Below are 19,990 nucleotides of genomic sequence, written 5' to 3'. Positions count from 1 at the left end.
TTACTTCCACCCCCAGGATGCTTTTTGTCCATGATAGTACCCATTTCATTTATTACAGGTAAATTTAGAAATAACGAGAGGATTGTATAACAGCGCGGGCTCTTTTCCTCACAAAGGACAAGCGTCGACCTCATTCTTTCCATCGACGACCAGATTTCAAACGGATACAGCGCGCCGCTGCCCTATTTTCCCGTTGCAGCTGGGAATGGGGCCGCGTTTAAAGGGGCACGCGCCCCTCGCAGGATTCTGGATGGAATATGCAATCGATTGCCGCGCCATTGCCGAGGCTTGATTCTATCCTCATCCGCGGCATAGGTGTGTTCTCAGGAGTAAAGAAGGGTAATCGGATTCCGCGCATGTGACTAAGATTACAATGGCAAAACCCGAAATGGGTGGAGTAGGGAGGTCGAGGTCGTAGGAGGAAGTAGCTCTTGATGTCGAAGGAGGAAACAATCTCCTCTTACGAAAATATTAAAAATGGTATTGACTATGCTCTTCAAAACTGAATAATATATTACATTTTTCTGCAAAAAAAAACTGTTCATCATCAACTGAAGTACGTTAATGAACCAGTGCCTTTTCAAAACTAGTTGTTACTCTTAATCTGGATTCTTTTGAATATTTCATGCACTTTTCGCGGACCGCTTCTCTAAGCCATCCTCTTCCATCAGGATTGCCAAAGAGGGAATCAAGGGTATTGTAAATTACTTTTATGTCTGATTGAAGTCGGAGACGGGAGAGACTGGGGAGGGATGAAGAGGGTAAAATCATAATAAAATATAGTAAGGCATGGGTGGCACGCCTTAAGTTGACAAGACAATATTTAACGTAATTTTTAAAACTAATCTGCACATTCTGTATTTTTTTATTAATTACCTCGTCCAAATCGCAACAATAAGAGATGGCAAACGAAAATCTACATAAGATCTGCAACTGATTTGATCAACTTCAGTCTACCCACCCTCCCCAACAACTGACTTCGTCTCCTCTTAAGCAAATGTTAAAAATGGCATTCTATAAAAAAACTGTTCATCATCAACTGAAATACATTACTGAACCAGTACCTTTTTAAAACTAGCTGTTACACTAAAGCTGAACTATTGTGAAGATTTCATGCAGTTTTTCGTGGACCACTTCTCTAAGCCATCCTATTCCAGAATCTAAAATTCACTCTTCAGCGTTCATTATTTTGCTAGTATTTACTTGACTACGGAGCGAATTTTAAGAGCGAATAAAGAGCGCAAATTTAGCACGAATCACGATTGCTGAATTTTAGCTCTATAATTCGGAATAAAGAAGGTGATTTGAACTCGAGTTTGAATCAAAGAAGGAAGAAATTGATTTCAATTGCACCTCTCACTTTGGAATTGACCAAAAAGTGTCATTTTCATAATTCATACCTACTGCAGCAATGTACCCGAAAGATTAGTTCAAAAAAATTTTCCATGGATTGATTAAATATATGAATACCAATAGAAATTGAACATGAATGCGTCAGGGTAGAGAATAAAAGAATTTGTACATTAATTAAAACTACGCATGATTATAAACTGAATATTAGAGGAAAGATAACTTAGCACTTAAGCGAAACGATTTATTAGCAAACAAGATCTCCTGACTACTTAAAACGCGAAGCCCGATTTCTATATTAAAAATACATCTCTTTAATTTTGATTTTTGAGCTGGCATCACGGTCATACATTCAATTTATTGATCTTGAACGTGAACGGTGAAGCTCGTCGCCGTCCGAGGAACATGAACTTGAACCAGTTCTCGCTACAGAGCTCACGAAGGAAAACAAAGTAACTGCCTGCGGCATCGACCCAGAGCGCTACATCGGCGCTTTTACTGCATGTACCCGCTGCAGCAGACAGAAGCGAGCATGAACAATAATTCTCGGATGGGACTTAACTAAAGCGAATCTGGAACATAGCGAGGAAACACAACGGACCTAAGGGGATCGGGTTGTTTTGTTGGCCTCATATCTCGTGGGTCCGGGTTCAAAACCTTGCGATGGCAGATAATTTTCAAATACATCCTTATCCTCCTTCAGTGATGTGTGGAAGAAATGCCAAGAGCATTATTCCGTTCGTCGTGTAAGACTTTGAGCCTTGGTCCAGGTTGTTTTACGGAATTGCGCAGGTTAGAACTGCATTAATTTCTAAAGTGGCATGGAATAGGGTAGTATCCTTCATCAAAGAAAATGAAATGCATTGATTGCGATTCCTTACTCACCATTAGTGCATTCATAATATACAAATTACTTGGTTTTAGAAATCCCTGTTTAGACGAATGGCAATTGTCAATTTTAACCTCATTTGAAAAAGGCCAGATTGGCGCCCATGCGATGCCACTCCACGTGACGTCACTGGGACCTAGTTTCTATACGAATAGATAGGAGTTTTACATCGTCTGATATTACAAATGCATGCATGAGGCACAGAGCTCAGGGAAACATCACTTAATAATCACACATTAAAATTACCTAAGTTCGGAAAGTTTCCTTCGTTTGATAGGGGAATAATAATCCTTATTTAAGCCAAGCGCTACCTGCTATCAGGGTACTCTGCTACCTGCTAGCTGCCTGTGTCGTATCAGCGCTCAAGCCTTGCCCCAAGGACACCTCACAAGCCGACAGCTGGAACCAGAAATACGTCACACGGACTTCTCCCATCATTCCTACTTAGCCGTCGCGTTCTCGCGCGCTTGAAATTTTTAATTTTTCGTTTAATCGCGAAAAATAGATGTCGTCATTTAAAAATCTAAAAGCGTGAAATGCGCACTCCAGGAGTAATATTCTTTCGATTTAGGCATTAAAAAAATTATAGGAAACCACCCTATTGCGCGAATGCATGAACGAAATTAGAACAGGGACTATTTTGCCATCTCACGTCCATACATTCTCGCATGTGTTATAGCAATTCACCGCTTTGCTCGACGCAATTTTGACTGCGCCTTCGTACACACGTCAGATTGTGCAAGTACGTGCCCCGTGTAAAACGGCCTTTAAATAACAGGCTAATTTTCAGGCCAGGTTATTCTTCACTTCAACCTCCCCTCACGGTGGAAACGACCTTAAATGTCAGTCGCCTCCTTCAAATACGAGAATATAAACTGGACCGAATTGCTTTCACATGTGCCCAGATATTCCATTGTGAACGTCTGCGGACTTATACTATGTCATTTAAACTTTTTCGTGTTTCAAACTTTCCTAGCAAAGAAACAGACCCAGGTTTCGGGATTGTACACCAAAATTAAAGAATTTAGGTAAATGAAGGGAAATTACATACAACTGATATCTCCAGAGTTTCTTTAGCAATTACAGAGCTGCATTCGGAAGTTGGCTACGGAGGATAGGCTAGCGCTCACCCCGCAATAATAATTTATCGGCTTTATATTAAAAGAATGGGCTCAACTTTACCTATTTCCTATGGTTACGAGCTTTTTCACACGAAGTTTTTAAAAAATCAATCCTTATCAATGCGGCTTTCGGATAAACTTTTTATTTGACATCGCGTTATGTGTGTCATATTTTCGTCCTTATATTAACTATATAGCCTCCGATCCATAAAATAGAGCTCTTTAGTCTGTCATCATTAATTTAAAGTCGTTAAGTGAATGCCTGATAATTTTAATTAAATTGATAAGCCCCTATATGGACGTGGCATTAAAACTGTACCAATACTAATGGTTCAGATACAAATGGTCATAAAATGCACATACATTAAGTAGTAAAATAAGGGTGGGAGAATATTTCGCATTGTAATGAATGCAGGTAGGGCATGATGGTGGATGAAGATATTCCATAAATAGGCATTGCCCTAGCCGGCCAGCTTGCAGTCGGGTTTCATGAATTATTGTCTCATTAATTTTCCAAACCAATTGAAAATTGATTTGGACTAAGAAGAAAAAGGAATGACGATAAGTACTCCGTTTAAGAATCCCTTCATAGATAAGTTGTCAACCAAATTAAAATAGAGGCCTCAATGATGCAAAGGCACAAGGAAATTCAGTCACAGACTTTGACAGGTTTCTACTTAGTAGTTGTTGAAAGTTGTATGCATCTTTCATTCAAATAAATAGTTATTTATTAATAACATGTGCTACAAAACCTGTCATTGGTATAAAGGATGCCAATTTTGCTTAAACTCTTACATGGATGAAAATACAAGAAGAATGAACGTATGAGTTATTTTTGCTTCAACTGCTCACCGCCGGTCCTCTGACAATGAGAAGCCGAAAATACAAACTGAGTCCCTCAGATCTTGGTAACTACAGCAGGAGTCATCGTAAATCCAAGTTTAACAACCCTTCTAATGATAGAAGTGCAGCGCATTCCCGAAAATCCTGCGCTCCCCTCATGACACGAACATTTTTGTGGACTGGACTGCGTCGAATTGAGAACCAGAGGGAGGAAATGGACGAAGTGGGGCGAAGGAATTCGGTGCATGGGAGGAAGGAGAATGCGGAGAGGAGTAGACGGTCAAGGGGAGGAAATCATTAGGTCCTAAAAGAAGCACGGGTTATTGCGGGAGGAAGAGGGACAGCGTGGGGGTGGGGGTACGAGTAAAATGGGGCAGAAGCTACACTGGGCGGGGAGGGGATTGAATGGGGACCTGCGGCGGCAAATGGCTAGCGGGTATGGCAAATGCGAGGGACGGATGGGCGGAGGTGCGCGCACATTCTGTACTCACTTGTTTTTTTTCTCCTCCCTTTATTTTCGGGGCGTGCGATGCACCGCCCGTCGCAACTGCGCAGCTGATGACGAGTGGGAAGCAGGTCAACGCAGCGGTCGAAGCTGGCCGCTGTTTCCAAACCGACAAAGGCAGGGTGCGTGAGGGGGAAAAGGCCTCTGGATGCAGGGACAAGAGCTTTAAGTTTACAATGCGAGAGTCCATCACATTCTGACGGATTTTCAAAACGGCTACTTTAAATTTTCTAAAATGCATCTTTTATGCTTATATTTTGAATGAGACAATATAATCAACTAATGGTGATTACCACACTTAAATGTATAATTTAAGCAAACCGGAACTATAGTATTAGCCAAATATTTATTTAATATTTAAGGTAAATCGAAACTTGATGCTTGGACGTGGTGGAAAGGCTCCATATTATCGATAACAGACAGTTTGTTACTTCCAAAAAATATATATAAAACTTTATATGATCTCTTTCGGCTATTACCTACACCAATTTTAAATACAGAAAATATTTTTTATAAAATTTTGTAGAGGTAACAATAAACAAAAGTAATATAGTATTTAAGCATAGCCACGGTGATAACTTAACTGAGTCTCCCGGAATGCTCAACAGTACGATGTAATGTAAGAGTCCTCAAATTTCCACGGAGGAGAATGAAGACTCTGTAACTTAATTGGGTAAAGAATTCGAACGGAAATCAGGAGGTCAAGGTTCGCATCTCGGTCAAGGCGAATGATTTGTTTTTCTTTAGATTTTTCACATTTTAATGCATAACTCCAAAGACCGTGAGAATAACATGCACACTCGAAACAATGGTCGGTAGTGGATTTATACATTAAAGTATGTAAATTACCATTTTTTGTTTATATTTATCATGGATATAACGCATTTCCACCCCGTCCAGCCTGAAACAATTTCGTACGTTATATTTTTTAATAAGCGACCTGCAACTCCACTTTCGCTCGGGTTATGTGGTGTTAGGTTGTTCCTGACTAGGACAAAAGAGTTTTCTTAAGAAGGCAAATAAGAAAACTTCAAGATCCATACTAGAAATATGTTATTCTAAAACAAAATACCGATACAGCTTGCGTTTTCTCCACTCGCCATAGAAAATCACACAGAATGAGGAGGTATACCACTTATTATCACTTAAATTTTTAATATTAACGAGTCAAAAGCTACTGCTACGCTAAGAACATTTACAAATAAACATTCTCACCTAAAATTATTAATTGATTTACACATTTGAAATCAAAGGTCAAAGAAGAACTGCCAATTTTATAGTAAGGTCAAACTCTGGTAAAGAGCATCGCAAACTTTTGATTCATCCTTCGTCCATTCGCATCAATAATGGCAGCATAAAAATTGGTGTATCAAAAGTTGGTAAGCATTTTTGTTCCTCCATAGCATAAAATATCTTATATTAAGGTCAACCTAAGAACAATCAATATATCTTCCCGTTCACTTACAATGGAACATATATTAGTATTTTTGCTGTGTAAGGCAATTCAATCAATCTCGTGACAATCAGGTCAATTCCTTGTATGAAGGACGAATTTAACTAGTATTAATAATGAAAAAGACTAATTCTGTAGCATTAATATTTCATTGATTTCCTGATAAATAATTCTATCCCACAATTAATTAATTAATTAATAGTAGCGGGCGTAACTTGGTGGAAATTGGTAACTTGATGGCAAAGTTGTTGATCCTTCTATTCCTACAATTCTATACTAGTTCTTATTTTAGCTATCTATCGCCTTCATATTATAAATAAAGTTACTCAGACGAGGTCATTGTTAGACCCAAGGGCATATCCAGGATCAAAACTAGGGGGGGCAAGCCATGGTTGTTCAAGTTGTGGGTAAGATTTAAGCATGGAAAAGGTGACTGAAATCAACATTTTAAGGAAACTGTAACAGCTCTTTATTAGTTTTTCAAATTATTTGCCTGAAAAAATATTATTTTCCTTAAGGACATTTGCGATTTTTGCTTCTAGGGGGGCCCCCTCCTGCCCTTCGCTGGGTACGCCCATGCTCTGACCCTCGTGCCATTGGTAAATTGTCGGAAAAAAATGCCTCCGTCACAACTCTCCCATTTCTCGCTTTAAAATGAGGATAAAATATCAAAACCATGAATGCACATCTATAGTCAAGCTCCGTAGTATTGGGCAAGCATCACAACATATATTTTTATCCCATAAAAATACCTCACGGAGTTCTCTAGAATACGTGCAGTTTTTAATGAAGGATGCTTTTAAACTCGCGTTTATAAATTTTCCATTCAAACCAACTCGATAAAGAAAGGTGGAGCAGTCCTCACATTGGAGTGGGTATCGATATAATCTCAGAAGGACCAGGAAAATCCGATAGAACTTCCTCTTAAATAATAATCCCTTTCTTAAATACGAAGAGCATTTTTGTACAGCAGATTCTTATAAAAAAGCGCTTAAGCGATCTCGGTAGAGATGAAGAAGAAAAAGCGAAGAAATATAGATCCCCCAGCCATCATAAAAGCCTAAGAAATACATTCAGAGAATTCTTATTGATGGTTGAACAATGAATCAAATCAAACTCGTGGACTGACGCGGATATCATTGTTCCTTCTTTTTGGAATTACGTCATTCTCATTGTCTCTAGAGACCTATCGTCTACTGCAGCGCATCTCGGGAAGGGCAAGAGAATAGATTCCTGGCTCCCTAAGAGGGTCCTAGCCTTGACCTACTTGAGTTTCTTTTGACTGTAATGTATTGATTCCGAATACTAATTATGCGAGGAGCCAAGGTCATAAGCATTACTTTCCAAGAGCCACTTACGCCGGGCTCACTTATTCTCCGGTGATGTTTTATCGGACAGTTTCTCACGAGATGTATCGGATTAAAATAAAAAGGGACGCCAAATGAAAGGCTATAAAAAATAAATTAATTATGCATGAATTTTACAAGTACTGGTCACATTTAAAAGAATGGGTATTATCTATAATTAATAGGAATAGGTAAATGTTAAAACATTTTACATAGCAATACATTTTTATTAATCACGCATGACTATATGAGCAAATGTATATTTTTCATCAATTTTTAGATGTTTTTATATGCTTCCAGCACTTGCGTAGCGTGTATATCATCGTACGTCGTATGCATATTGTGTAGTCATGTTTTTGTATAAGCTATGTTATATCATCTGCGAATTTTATAGCATATTGTAGGTGCAGTGGGTACCTATTTGTATAGAATTCGAAGTTTTCACAAGATATAGGGCCAACACATGAAAGAATTGGCATGATATACACCAAAAATAAAGATAGTGTTCGATTTCTAAACATTTTTGAGGAGAATAACTATCAAAGAAGGTTCCAAATCGGAGAAAATTACAGCAGCGATTCCTATAGACCAACAAAGTATTTGAAACATCGTAGGACAGACGTTCAAAGATGATAAAATATTTTTTTTTTGCGTGATGATTCCATTGACGTTGTTGTTCATACGCGTCAAAAAGCCTTGCAGAACGTTTTTTTAAGACACATAAAATGTACGCCTTCATTATCTCGACATTAGTCCTCTTTGAAAATGTACCTTGAAGTTGATTTGAATTGTTCCATATTCAAAACCAAGAACATTTATATAATTTTCACTTTAAAATTACAAACATGGAATGATTTACAAAATTGCATTATCTATTTCGGCAGAAACATTACAGTAAAAACTTCAGAAAACGAACTTGTAAATGGATTAATGACGCTTCACTCAGCTTCATCACGTTAAAAAAGCAATGTGATAATATATTATCATAAACAATTCTTAAGAGCAATAATCAGATATTGGGTAAATCTGACAAAAGTAGTACTCAAAAGATAAACAAACGTCCTTCACGATAACAAACATCTGGTCAGACGCATGCATCTGTTCTCGCTGATACGTGATCAGTGTAAATTTTAAGGCCATGTCCTCTATATTTTTGTGACACGTGCAACGATCGAAGAAAATTTCATTATTGACTTGGCACATAGTATATCACTGCAAAAAAACGTGCTCAAGAATTTTGAGAGGCGAACCCAGCATCTTAATCAACGGATAATTTAAATAGCTAAGTTTTCAAACACTTATCATGCATCTCATTTGTTTAAAGATTATAGATTTCATTAAATGATACATCCGCTTTGATTAAAATTGTATCAGTCTCCGATGGGCAAAAATTAAGTTATTTTCAAGTGATTAAATTTGGGACATTTCCAGAATTGCGAGACGTTCCTTCCGACGAGAATTCCTTCCTGTGAAGACGATGGTAGCTGAGTTTATTTTTGTGATAGTTGAATTGTCAATTAAATTATAAATGGTTTAGATACCTAGTGCGATGGTTGTCAAACCCATCGATAATACAAACCATAGTAAGCTACCATTCGATAAAACTTCACCATGTATTTTGCATACTTGTCTCATAGCTATTATAAGTGAAACTCTGGACAGCACAGAATCATATGTAGAGGACCTGGTTTCCGTCGTTCATACCCCATATCCTCCCAATGGGTGTCCTTGAACGATTAAAGTGTTATGAGTCGAGCAAGATGTCTACACGTGTAGCAAACAGGCATGCCTAGCGGCGAAAACAGGGATTAACGAATTTTTTTACCGAGCTTTTCTTTGAAAACCACCGCCGATGACTCACTGACAGTCTCCATCGCTTGCTAAAGCGATCGCTTAGTCGCGTGTAAAGCCAGCAGGGAATAAAAAAAAGCTTGGATACAAGAAGCAGCAAAAATACTCCCTAAATTCTTCTCTTCGTTATCCATGTTCTAAATATCGGATGTATCGTGATTATGAGAAAACACGCTATAGTATCACAATATTTTCCAGAAGTTGACCTATATCATAGCACAAAGGATACCATCAATGATACCCTCAGGATAATTGGTGACAGGGGCGCAGTTAGAAATAAAGGCTAGGGGGGGTTTCAGGCGCAACTAATACTGGGGTGCCTGGGGGTGTGGTATACCCTCCAGGGTAAGCAGTAGGTGCGGGGCCCTCCGCAAGAAAAAAAATTAAGACAAATGGTTCAAAATGTTGAGTTTTACGGCCTTCTGAGGGATATTTTGTTAACACTCACATTATTCTGTAAGCAATATTAATCTAATTAAGTAAAATAGATTTAACTTAAAATTTCTCTGAGCTCTGGGGGGGGAGGGTTTATCCCCCAAACCTCCCCCCCCCCCTCGCTGCGCCACTGATTGGTGATGCTTTCATGGAAGTTTTAGTACTTTAATGATAAATCAATGGTTATGGATTAGCCGTGAGGAATTTAGAAAGAAAATGAATATGCGTTTCAATTTTTGCCAACCAACGTTGGGCACTTAGTACTTGATAGAAACTAATTTAGTGACCGACAGCTGAAGAAAACTTCGATTTTTTCCAACAAGCAGCAATAAAACTTCATCTAATTTTCTGGGAGAGAAAAGAAACAATACTTAACTGTTAGACCATCAGAGCCACTCTATACCGTCGAAGACATGTCACACCCCGAAGACTCATATTACTACTTTAAAACGCGCCTGATTAAAATTCTTAATGAGAAATAAATTATAGTATTAGCATAGCTCATCTAATATTCATCCAGATAAATGCTAATAATACTTTAGAATTCCTTTTCGAAGTTTTTTTTTACTTGAAGAAGTTTCGTGAATTTCAAAGTTTTAAGAAGGATTCTAACTATTAAGTAGTATACTTTGGTAGCCTTCGGGCAGAAAATAAATAAAATTATTACAATACGGAAAATGATAGAATAAACTTGGCTAGTTTTACTAATTAACCTATTTGAAAGAGCATGACCCAGTTTTCATAACATAGTTACAGCTTCAGGTTAACTCTGCTATTAAACCCTGTCGTGCTTTTAAAAATATTTTAAGTGAAGTTTATTCTTTCATTTTCCATTATGGAATTCTGAATTTATCATTAATAAACTATTCCAAAACTAATAAACCCATGCACTGAGAATGAAATCATGAAAATTCTAGGTAACGGTCATTTATTTATGCCGTACGCGCAAAACATTTACTTCACATCTTCGGGTTGACGAACAAAGGCTTACCCAGGATCAAAACTAGGAGGTGGGGGGGGGGGGCAATTCACGGTTGTTCAAGTTGTCGGTAAGATTTAAGCATGGAAAAGGTGAATGAAATCACTATTTTAAGGAAACCGTAAAAGCTCTTTATTAGTTTTTCAAATTATTTTCTTGTAAAAATATTATTTTCCTTAAAGACATTTGCAATTTTTGCTTCTTGGGGGTGTGGAAGGGGGGCGGCTGCCCCCTCCTGCCCCTCGCTGGGTACGCCCATGTTGAGAAATATAACATCTGCGAAAGCACAGTAAAATGTTTGGCGAAATTTCCGCTCCAATACCGTCTGCAACGTTTCAATACCTCAGATCCACCCTTTTTGTCTCAAAAAATGACGAACATGAGAAAAGCCTCTGAGGGAGAAAGTTGAGAGAAGCCCTAGAGAGGCGGTGGAGAGGGAAGATATAAAATTCCACGCCGCTCACTCGAGTCCCCGACCGATAGCTTCCTTAATACGAGGGAATCCACTTCACCTTCACATCGAACACTCAGCCTAGCTTAAGACCCAGAATTCCTCGCCAAATCCCTTGACCCCATACCGCAGCACTTAAGGATCGCGATACCTACCGGTTAACACCCACAGCGCGTAGGTTCAAGGTGACGACAGCGAGAAAATCAATGTCGAGACGTGGATCGATGGGAATTCGAAGAATGTGTCGCGCTATGAACGAGCGATAAGACTTTAATGACGCGCTTTTATAAGTTTACACTGCGGTAATCCTTACAAAATGTTTTTTGCTGTAACTAGGTTAGGGGACCGTCAGCTGAGGCTGTCTCACCTAGTTCACACGTTTGGTTTATTCCAGCAATACGGAGGACCCAAAACGCTACGTCCGAAAAATGAAATTCCACCCAATTTGGTTACTTAAATGAAACTTGGATGGAATTAACAGAAATCCTACAGATTTTTTTATTTCCGTCTCCACTTGTACTTTGGAGCCGCTATTCACTATATCATGATACTAACTTTTGCTATCCATCTAAAAAGATTGAATTTCTGATGGGATTCCTTCCCTACGTGATCCGGACTACTTTTAAACATAACTAAGCAACATTTCCTTTGGTCTTTTAGCCTATACCCATATTAGTGAAAAAATATTTAATAAATAGGGAGCAATTGATAATTTTGGTTATTTCTCTCATTCTTCATATATAACTTAGAATCCTTTTCCATTTTTCTTTTGGAATACCAACTGGGTACATGAATTTCACATAATTAGGTGGGTTCCTAGAAGGATATGCCCAGCAAAAAAAAAGTTTGATGGAATTATTATGTATTACCTAGAAGGTAGAGCGCATGGCTACTTATCGAAGTTTCCCGAGTCAGTAGCCTAAATGAATCCATCGGACACACTAAATATAATCGTAGAAGTGAGAGGATTTTGCATTGGGTGACAGGCCGGGATGGCAAGTGAAACGAAACGAAAATATTTAGTTTCGACCCAGAGGGAAACGAAAATACAAGGCCAAGGTTTAGTTTCTTTCCCGCACGAAATAAAAATCACCAAGGAGTTTAGTTTCGACCTGGGACGAAACTTTAACACCGGGAACGAAACTAAATTAATTGAAACCCTGATGCTCACAGCTGAGTTTCCATCCCAGAGGGTGAGTGGACGGGGAAAGGTGGGAATAGTTTCGACCCATTTCATGACAGAATGTGGAGAGGTTAAAGAATTTAGCTTCGTCATATTGCGACTGAATACTGCGTTGCGCATTATGATAGGAAAATTGCCCCATGCATCTAGAGGTAGTAGGGTGAACCTTTACTCCATTCAACCGTACCTAGTACTCGTTGTGTGGGTCGAAACTAAGCTCTTCGAAGGTGAAGCACGTGGTCCTTCCGGTGCGAAACATAATCTGTGTTTCGTTTCGTCTCAGAGTTTTAGTTAAGCTTCGGCCCGAAGTAGTTTTGACTCAGGTTTCGTTTCGATCCTGAGCTTAGTTCCCCGGGTTTAAATCCATTTATTTTCGTTTCTACATTTCACTCCTGGGAACGAAAAAATTGAAATTTTACTGGTTTTGACTTTGGTTTAGTTTTGACTGCCATCACTGGTGATAAGGAAAAAGTTTCGGCTAAATCTATGGTGAGCTCTAGACTCACTAATCTAAGCCAACCTTCGGGTTGAATCACTAAATTAGTGAAGGTTTTTGTTTCCTTTGTCCTGCCATCCTATATTGGTATAGGTTTCAAGCAAACGGAGAATAAGTAATGATTTTAGTTGTCACTCCGATGCAAACAATACTTATCTTTTAAGTTTTTTCAATGCTTTTTTCAGTTTTTTTTTTAATTTAGCACTAATTATTTCAAAGCGTACCAAACCATGGTTGGAAACTATTTACCCTCACATGCAAAACAGCTAAGTTTCAATTTCTCGAGTAGCTTCTACTACGAAGGGTTTCCACGGAGTTACGCCTGCTACCATTACATACAAGTAAAATTTTAACTGAGATTCATTAATAACGCATAATTAACTTTTTCAAATGTGCTAGGCGAAATAGATGAAACATGGAGAAGGAGCCGCGTATCAATTAGGAGTCTTCTGAGAGCCACGAGGAGTCGGACCCCGGAAGAGTCGATCGATAATCGCTTGTGATGGATGGAATGCAAATGAGGCCGACACGACAGTAACGCTAATTCAATTCGGAAATCGTCTACTCCACCGTCTGCCACATCCTCCCCTTCTCCTCAACGCGCGTCTCCGCCTTCTTTTATTTTTTTCCTACCCTCCCCAGGATATCGTCCCGCGTGCGTCGTCCATCTCCACTGTCCATCTCGTGCCATCCATTCCGGAGCTCCCCACCCCGCGCGTCACAGATGGTGTCGCCGGCTCGTCTGGCATCCTCCCCGCTGAAGGACGCTGCTCTTCGCGGCATAGGGATCGTCGCGAGAAAGGGAGGAAGGGATCGCGGCCAGCGCATCCTGCTAGATGCGGAGGGAGGCCAGAAATATTTCTTCGAGCTAGACTGGCTCATTTTGGAGTAAAGTCAAGTACGAGACGTGGCTTTTAAAGAAAGTAACTGTCGAAGCCTCAGATATATGAGGGCAAATTAACTCCATGAAATCTTTTTTTTCCATTTCAAATTCATTATTCGGGGAGAGTGGTGGCCCAGATAGTAGACCATCGTCTAGCCTTTACGAAGTCATTCGCAAGAGCACACTAAGACTTAATAATTAACTCATGAAAAATCGTTTTCCTTAAAAGAATATGGCCTTTTATTATAATAGATACCACGCAGTGGCGTAACTATGTGGGAAATGAGGAAACAGATCCCCCCAAGGCCTCAGAAAATTTTATAGTATACTGATGTTTCCCCTGCTGTGATGATTTTCCGCAGAATTACGAGTGAAACCCAAATTCAAAGTGCCAAAATGGTGTAAATGTATTTTTAGGCATGTCCGTTTTCAAAAACTTTCCTTGGTTGCTTGCTTGGAGGGAGGGTCACCCCATCCCCCACCAAAGCATATTCTTAGTTACGCCAAAGCATATTCCGCCGCTGATACCACATTTATACTACATCATAGAACCAGGGACTAAATCATTACGAATACCACTTAAATGCAAAAGTGAATGCGAGACCTAAAGGTTTCATGGCAAAAAAAAGTTCTAGAGCAGAAATTCCCTGACATGAAAATTACAAAATTGACATTTATATTAAGCAGAACCTATTTCAGAGAAAATTAAATTGTAAATACATAAACAAACTGAGAAAAAAACACCATTGGCATCAGAAATATTTTTGGAACGACGGAAAAGTGAAAGGAAATATAACTTGGTTTTTAATCGGAAAAGAAACCCACGAACTAACGTGTGGCTGAGTTGCGATGTTCACTGAGAAATTTATTGACATATCGCTCTCATTCAGTTTTCTCACAAAACTCAACCAATTTCCCTGCCATTATTTGCTGATATTCCTAACTTATAACACACATCTTTGATAAAATTGACAAAAATTTGTGCCATCATGATATATTTCAAAGCATATATGTGGTAAACCAAGGCAAGCATAATTTTTTCAATCGTATTCTACCCTTGCTAGGTTTTTTCCTGCCACACAGCAGTTAATTTGGTTTCCCAGACTGTCTTTGTCTGCATTCCTCGTCTCTCTCGTGTAAACAGCTGACGGAGAGATTAGTACCCATTTCAGTTCCCCATAGAGGGGTGCATTTCTTTGAGTCCACTTTCGTCCCACTAAAATGAGGAGAAGAGATGCGATGCTTCACTTAGGGCATCGTTAAGGCTGTCCCCAACATGAGATTAACATCATCATTTGGAAGGCCTCCAATCTCTCCGAGTCATAAACGGTAGCCTTGTTACGCTTGGGAATTGCAGTTTCCGGAAATATAGAAGGCGTTTTCTCAAGCGTGCTAAAAATAAGTGATTCTGCGACAAAATCAGGTATAAACTTCATTCAAAACAGTCGCGGAAAAAAATTATGAAAAGGGAAGTGATCTAACAGTAGACTTTTAGGGAATGATTCAAGATTTTTAGAGGATCTTCTTATCTGACAGATCAGATCAAAAGGCCATCTTGCTTTCGTGGCTAGAATTTGCAAAGTGTGACAGATTGTTCTAAATTTTCTGAAAAAATGACTACTTGTCTCCCAGGAGGGATATTTTACTCAGAAATCCATTCCGGGAAAATCTCTTCATCTTTAATTTATAAAATATTCGTTTTTAAGCCAGAAGTTTCCTAACTTTAACACAAGTTGGCGCTTCTCGATTCAACTAAATTTTTCTTTTTCAAGGCTGAAGATACAATAGCGGACAGTAAGAAGAATTCAAGCCTTATTTAACCCAGGTTATTGATTTCATTTCGAATCAGCCATTAAGAGAAGATGCCGATAGATATATAAAAGTACGGACTATATACATAAAGTAATTATTGTGAAAAACTTATGTTTTTACTGGCAATTGGTATGTCATTTGCCATCAGAAACATCCGTGAAATCAACTAACTACCGCAAGGGCTTCGGTAGCGTTGGCATTTTACCGGCCAGAAAAAGGTACGTTGGATAACTGCATCGATAAAAGGATAAACCGACTGCCAATAAGTCGGATAAACTATTACCCTCTACGATTTCACGTGTGTAAATAAATACAGGAGCTAGAGTTGGGAAACGCTGCACTGCCCACACTGATTACAAGTCTGAGCCGCGCGGACTTATTTTTACACTTCTTTATTTCTGCTTTGCGAATTTTCAATTTATAATGACCGAATCGCACCATAATGACCATCGGCGTGAACGACAGCGCGCCGCAAGCCAGAAAAAATACAATAGAGATTTGCGTTGTTATTTAGAATATTTCATTTTAGTTAGATCTTCTACTCCAGGGCAGCGACTTAAGAGTTCAATCAGTATCTACACAGCTTCACGTGCAGCACCTGAGTGTTGTGATAGGGGGCCTTAAAATTACCGAAGATTGAACGGAATTTCATGATTTAGTTTCTATACGAGTAGATAGGACTTTTACATCGTCTAAGATTAGCAATGCATGCATGAGGCACAGAGCTCAGAGAAACATGTCTTAATAATCACCTGTTAAAACTGCCTAAGGTCGGAAAGTTTCCTTCGTTTGATAAGGTATTAATAATCCTTATTTGCGCCAAGCGCAACCTGCTAGCTGGGTACTCTACGCTAACTCTATGTTCGGCAGCAAGCAGCCTGCATCGTAGCGGCGTTCATAGCCTCGTACCCAGGTGGCCTCACACAGCAGCAGCCAGGCGTCACACGGGCTTTTCCCAGCATTCATGCTTAGCCGTCGCGTTTTCGTAATATTAAATTTTTTACTTTTCATTGAATCGTGAAAAATATATATTGTCATTTAAAAATCTAAACCGTGAAATAAGTGCCCCAGGAGTAATAATCTTTCGATTTAGGCAATAAAAAAATAGGGAATCACCCTATTGTTGGCAGAGAATTTTGCGTGGCTATTTACAATATTTCAATTTAGTTAGATCTTACAGTGAATCTTAAAAGGAGAATTATTGACATCCATATATACATTATAAATTGTGACCCATCTTCAGGGTGTTTGGCACGGGGTGATCAATAACCATCATGTAAGAGGATCCCCCCTTGCACACCACACATGAATATATGACACATAAGCTACTATATCCTACTTATGAAGGCCTATGTCGCTAGAACGTGCAAAATTTGCTGTTAGAAGTAATAAGAAAATTCATGAACATGCATTAAGGAATATAGAATAACTAATCTACTTATAAGTCCCAACACTGCAGTTATGATGTTTATCGATCGCGAAAAATAGCTACATTCAAAATGTATTTGTTTTACAGTCTATATCCCACATTTCATTTTTATGATCTGATCCAGTGGCGGATCCAGGATAGCGACAAGGGCGGGGCTAAGTGGGGGTCAAACTTCCAGCAGTAGTGGGGCTCCGAACAAAATTACCATTCTATCCAGTGTAAATTGGATGTCCAAGGGAGGGGGGCAATTGCCCCCTTAGCCCATCCCATAGATCCGCCACCGATCTTATCTACCATAGAATGTTGGCTTTCGTAAGATATGGTTAACTTCGTCGGAAAATAAACTGGTATTCAATTTACATAATAGGTTTAGTCTGGTTTTCAATCTGCGGTCTCACAGTGATTCCCATTCTAATTGTTCTAAGAAGTCAGTAACACTAGCAAAGCTATCGTATCGGCTATTCACGTACCTGGCAGCTCTTCTCTGAAGACGTTCTAACTCCGCTATTAACCCCATTACATGAGGATATCTCACACGAAAAGAAGGACAGCAAGTCATACAGCATCTTAAGCGTACACGTACGCAATATCATTTCTACATCATCGGAGATATCACTAATTACTTGGATTTAATCGCCATATCTCTTGTCCAAGATAAACACTGTATCACAGTCGGTTCATCCGATGCTATTCATATCATCCGTATATTATGTGGACAGATACGACCTCTATTGTCATTTTCCATGAAACATGAAGATAGGACTTCTAACCGACAGATGGTGTGGTGATGCCTTCTAATTTAATGAGTTTAATCCAATTATTCCACAATGAATATTCGGCGGATTCACAAGAAAGTCGTTTGTAACAAATATAATGGGCAAAAATTCGCGGAGCTGTATCTAACTCAAGCACAATAATGCAGTCCATACGCCTTAAATTAAAACAACAAAAGCCGCCAGGGTCAAATACCTTTCTGGTACTTCTTTCATGCAGTACTGCAACATAATTAAAAATTAATAATAACTCATTTCAACGACTCACAACGGAAGCAATTCAAAATGCAGGATTTATAATCAAAGATAAATGCGGAGTAATGATATACATGGAAGTAAAAGTCGAGTGAAGAAAAATCTGAGGCTTTCCCGGCTTATGATGATTGAGGCATTAGCCCTGATGACGGAGGACGACACGGCCATCGAAACGTCGGCAGATATGGAGGGCCTCATCCAGTGGGAAACGCGAAACAACTTCGACATAAAAGTCGAGTTCAAAAATATGCCCTATCATTCAGGTTTCAGGGATACTGTATATTCTGCGAGGCGAAACGAGGTAAAATTGACATGAAGGTTAAAACATTCAATGGTTTCCGGCTCAACTTTGTGGAAATTAATACACGAAAATGAAAAGGAGACTTCGTTGCTTTCCACAGGTTGTTTTCTCAATACAACCCCCACTTGGGGTTTCCAACCCAGTACCCCTCCTGACACCCACTCCTTCCACTCTTTCCCCCAACCCCTTCAAAGAGTATACATGTTTGCTTAAAATTCGGAATTTTGGTACTTGACAATGACCTCTACGGTTCGAAACATGTCGTACGGACGAAATAAATATGTGGAACTCAACGAAGTCTCCTTTTTATTTTCGTGATTTTTAAAAACCTGAAAAACTTAATGGTCTGTGCAGTGATCTAAGGTCTGCAGGTCATTTCTCAATCCAAGGTAAGTTCTTTCCCATAGCAATTTCACTAAATGCCACTCCCATCACGTATCAGGCTTGCTATACGCCACATTTATAATCAAGCGCTGATTTGACGCAGATTAGAGATTCTCAATTGGTCGTGGCCTCCTAGAAGTCGATTTTCCCTCCCATTGCCAGTTTGGATGGCCCACAAGAGCGACCTAACACCATGAAATGCGTTAAAAGTGGATCACTTCTCCCCAATATCCCATGAATGTAACCCTAATTCAAGAGGGGTCATCGTCTACAGCTGGTCCTCTTCTAAATCCCTCTGCCGAATTTTCTCCTTAATTTAATCCTGAAGCACTTAATTCCTGCAAATCTAAAAATATCGCGGACGAACGAGTTCGGGTTCAGAAGGGTATGCATGCGTCCCTTTCTAAGTACATACATTCCACGTCGCGCATCGGAAACATAGCTGATAGACATGGTACCCCAGGTGTGAAAAATATTGTGACGCATTATATTTATAGAATGTTTGTCAACACAGACGACATTCATCGATATTAAAAGCCAAAGTTAAGCTACACAGAACGAAGGCAACTGAATTCTTAGATTTTTAAGTTAATACTTTTTTGAGATATTTTAGCAGATCTTACACCATTTCCAAGTACAACTAACGCTACTTGACTTCATTCAAAGTATTAATGCCCTATCAACTGGTAAAATTCCAGGTGATAAGTCTAAGTTATAGTATTATTATGATAGTTAAATATTACGACACACAATGTACCTCTTTTAGCCAGTGTTAATTGCCATTTTTCCAATGATTAGACAGGTATTTCCGTAAGAATCTGCACGGAGATGGACATTTAAAATGCGATTTATATGCGGATCTAATTCGCTGACTACGATGATGGCGTTTATTTTCATGTTGTTTTTTCGATATGAAATTTATATTCGATGAAAATAAATACACGTGAAAAAATAAGTATTTGGAATTTCCATAAAGGGCCATTCCATTCGAATTAATTCAGGAGGCTCGGGGTCGCCATCTTGGAAAATCAATAAAATGTGTGTTACAGATCTTACAGAAACGATTTACAAACTTTTACCATTTTTATGCATTCAATTTGCTGTTTCCATATCCGCGTGATCGATCTAATAGGATTTATTGGATGACTATATTGAAGGAATTTACTTGATTACTTCGATTTGAATTTTCGTTTCCATGAAAATTAATAATAAATCGCCCACCGAATAAAATCCGCTCATCTAGTAGCCCGA

General features: G+C 39.0%; 2 protein-coding genes across 4 annotated transcripts in view; one reads left to right on the top strand and one right to left on the bottom strand.

The window, feature by feature from the left end:
• The window catches only part of LOC124153880 (leucine-rich repeat-containing protein 15-like), a 299,604-nt gene that overhangs the window by 157,721 nt on the left and 121,893 nt on the right, over positions 1-19,990 (top strand). The window lies entirely within an intron of this gene.
• The window catches only part of LOC124153879 (sarcoplasmic reticulum histidine-rich calcium-binding protein-like), a 267,667-nt gene that overhangs the window by 167,421 nt on the left and 80,256 nt on the right, over positions 1-19,990 (bottom strand). Inside the window, exon 1 of one of the 2 annotated variants that reach the window (XM_046527260.1) lies at positions 17,497-17,587. The exons of the other annotated variant lie outside the window; for it this stretch is intronic. Coding sequence (XP_046383216.1) covers positions 17,497-17,585 — 89 coding nt within the window. The 5' untranslated portion in view covers positions 17,586-17,587. Of the gene's footprint in view, positions 1-17,496; positions 17,588-19,990 lie in introns of those variants that run through there. 2 annotated transcript variants of the gene reach the window in all.

The sequence above is a fragment of the Ischnura elegans genome, chromosome 2, assembly GCF_921293095.1.
Source record: "Ischnura elegans chromosome 2, ioIscEleg1.1, whole genome shotgun sequence".
Taxonomy (NCBI): Eukaryota; Metazoa; Arthropoda; class Insecta; order Odonata; family Coenagrionidae; genus Ischnura; species Ischnura elegans.
This window is presented reverse-complemented; position numbering and strand designations above follow the sequence as displayed.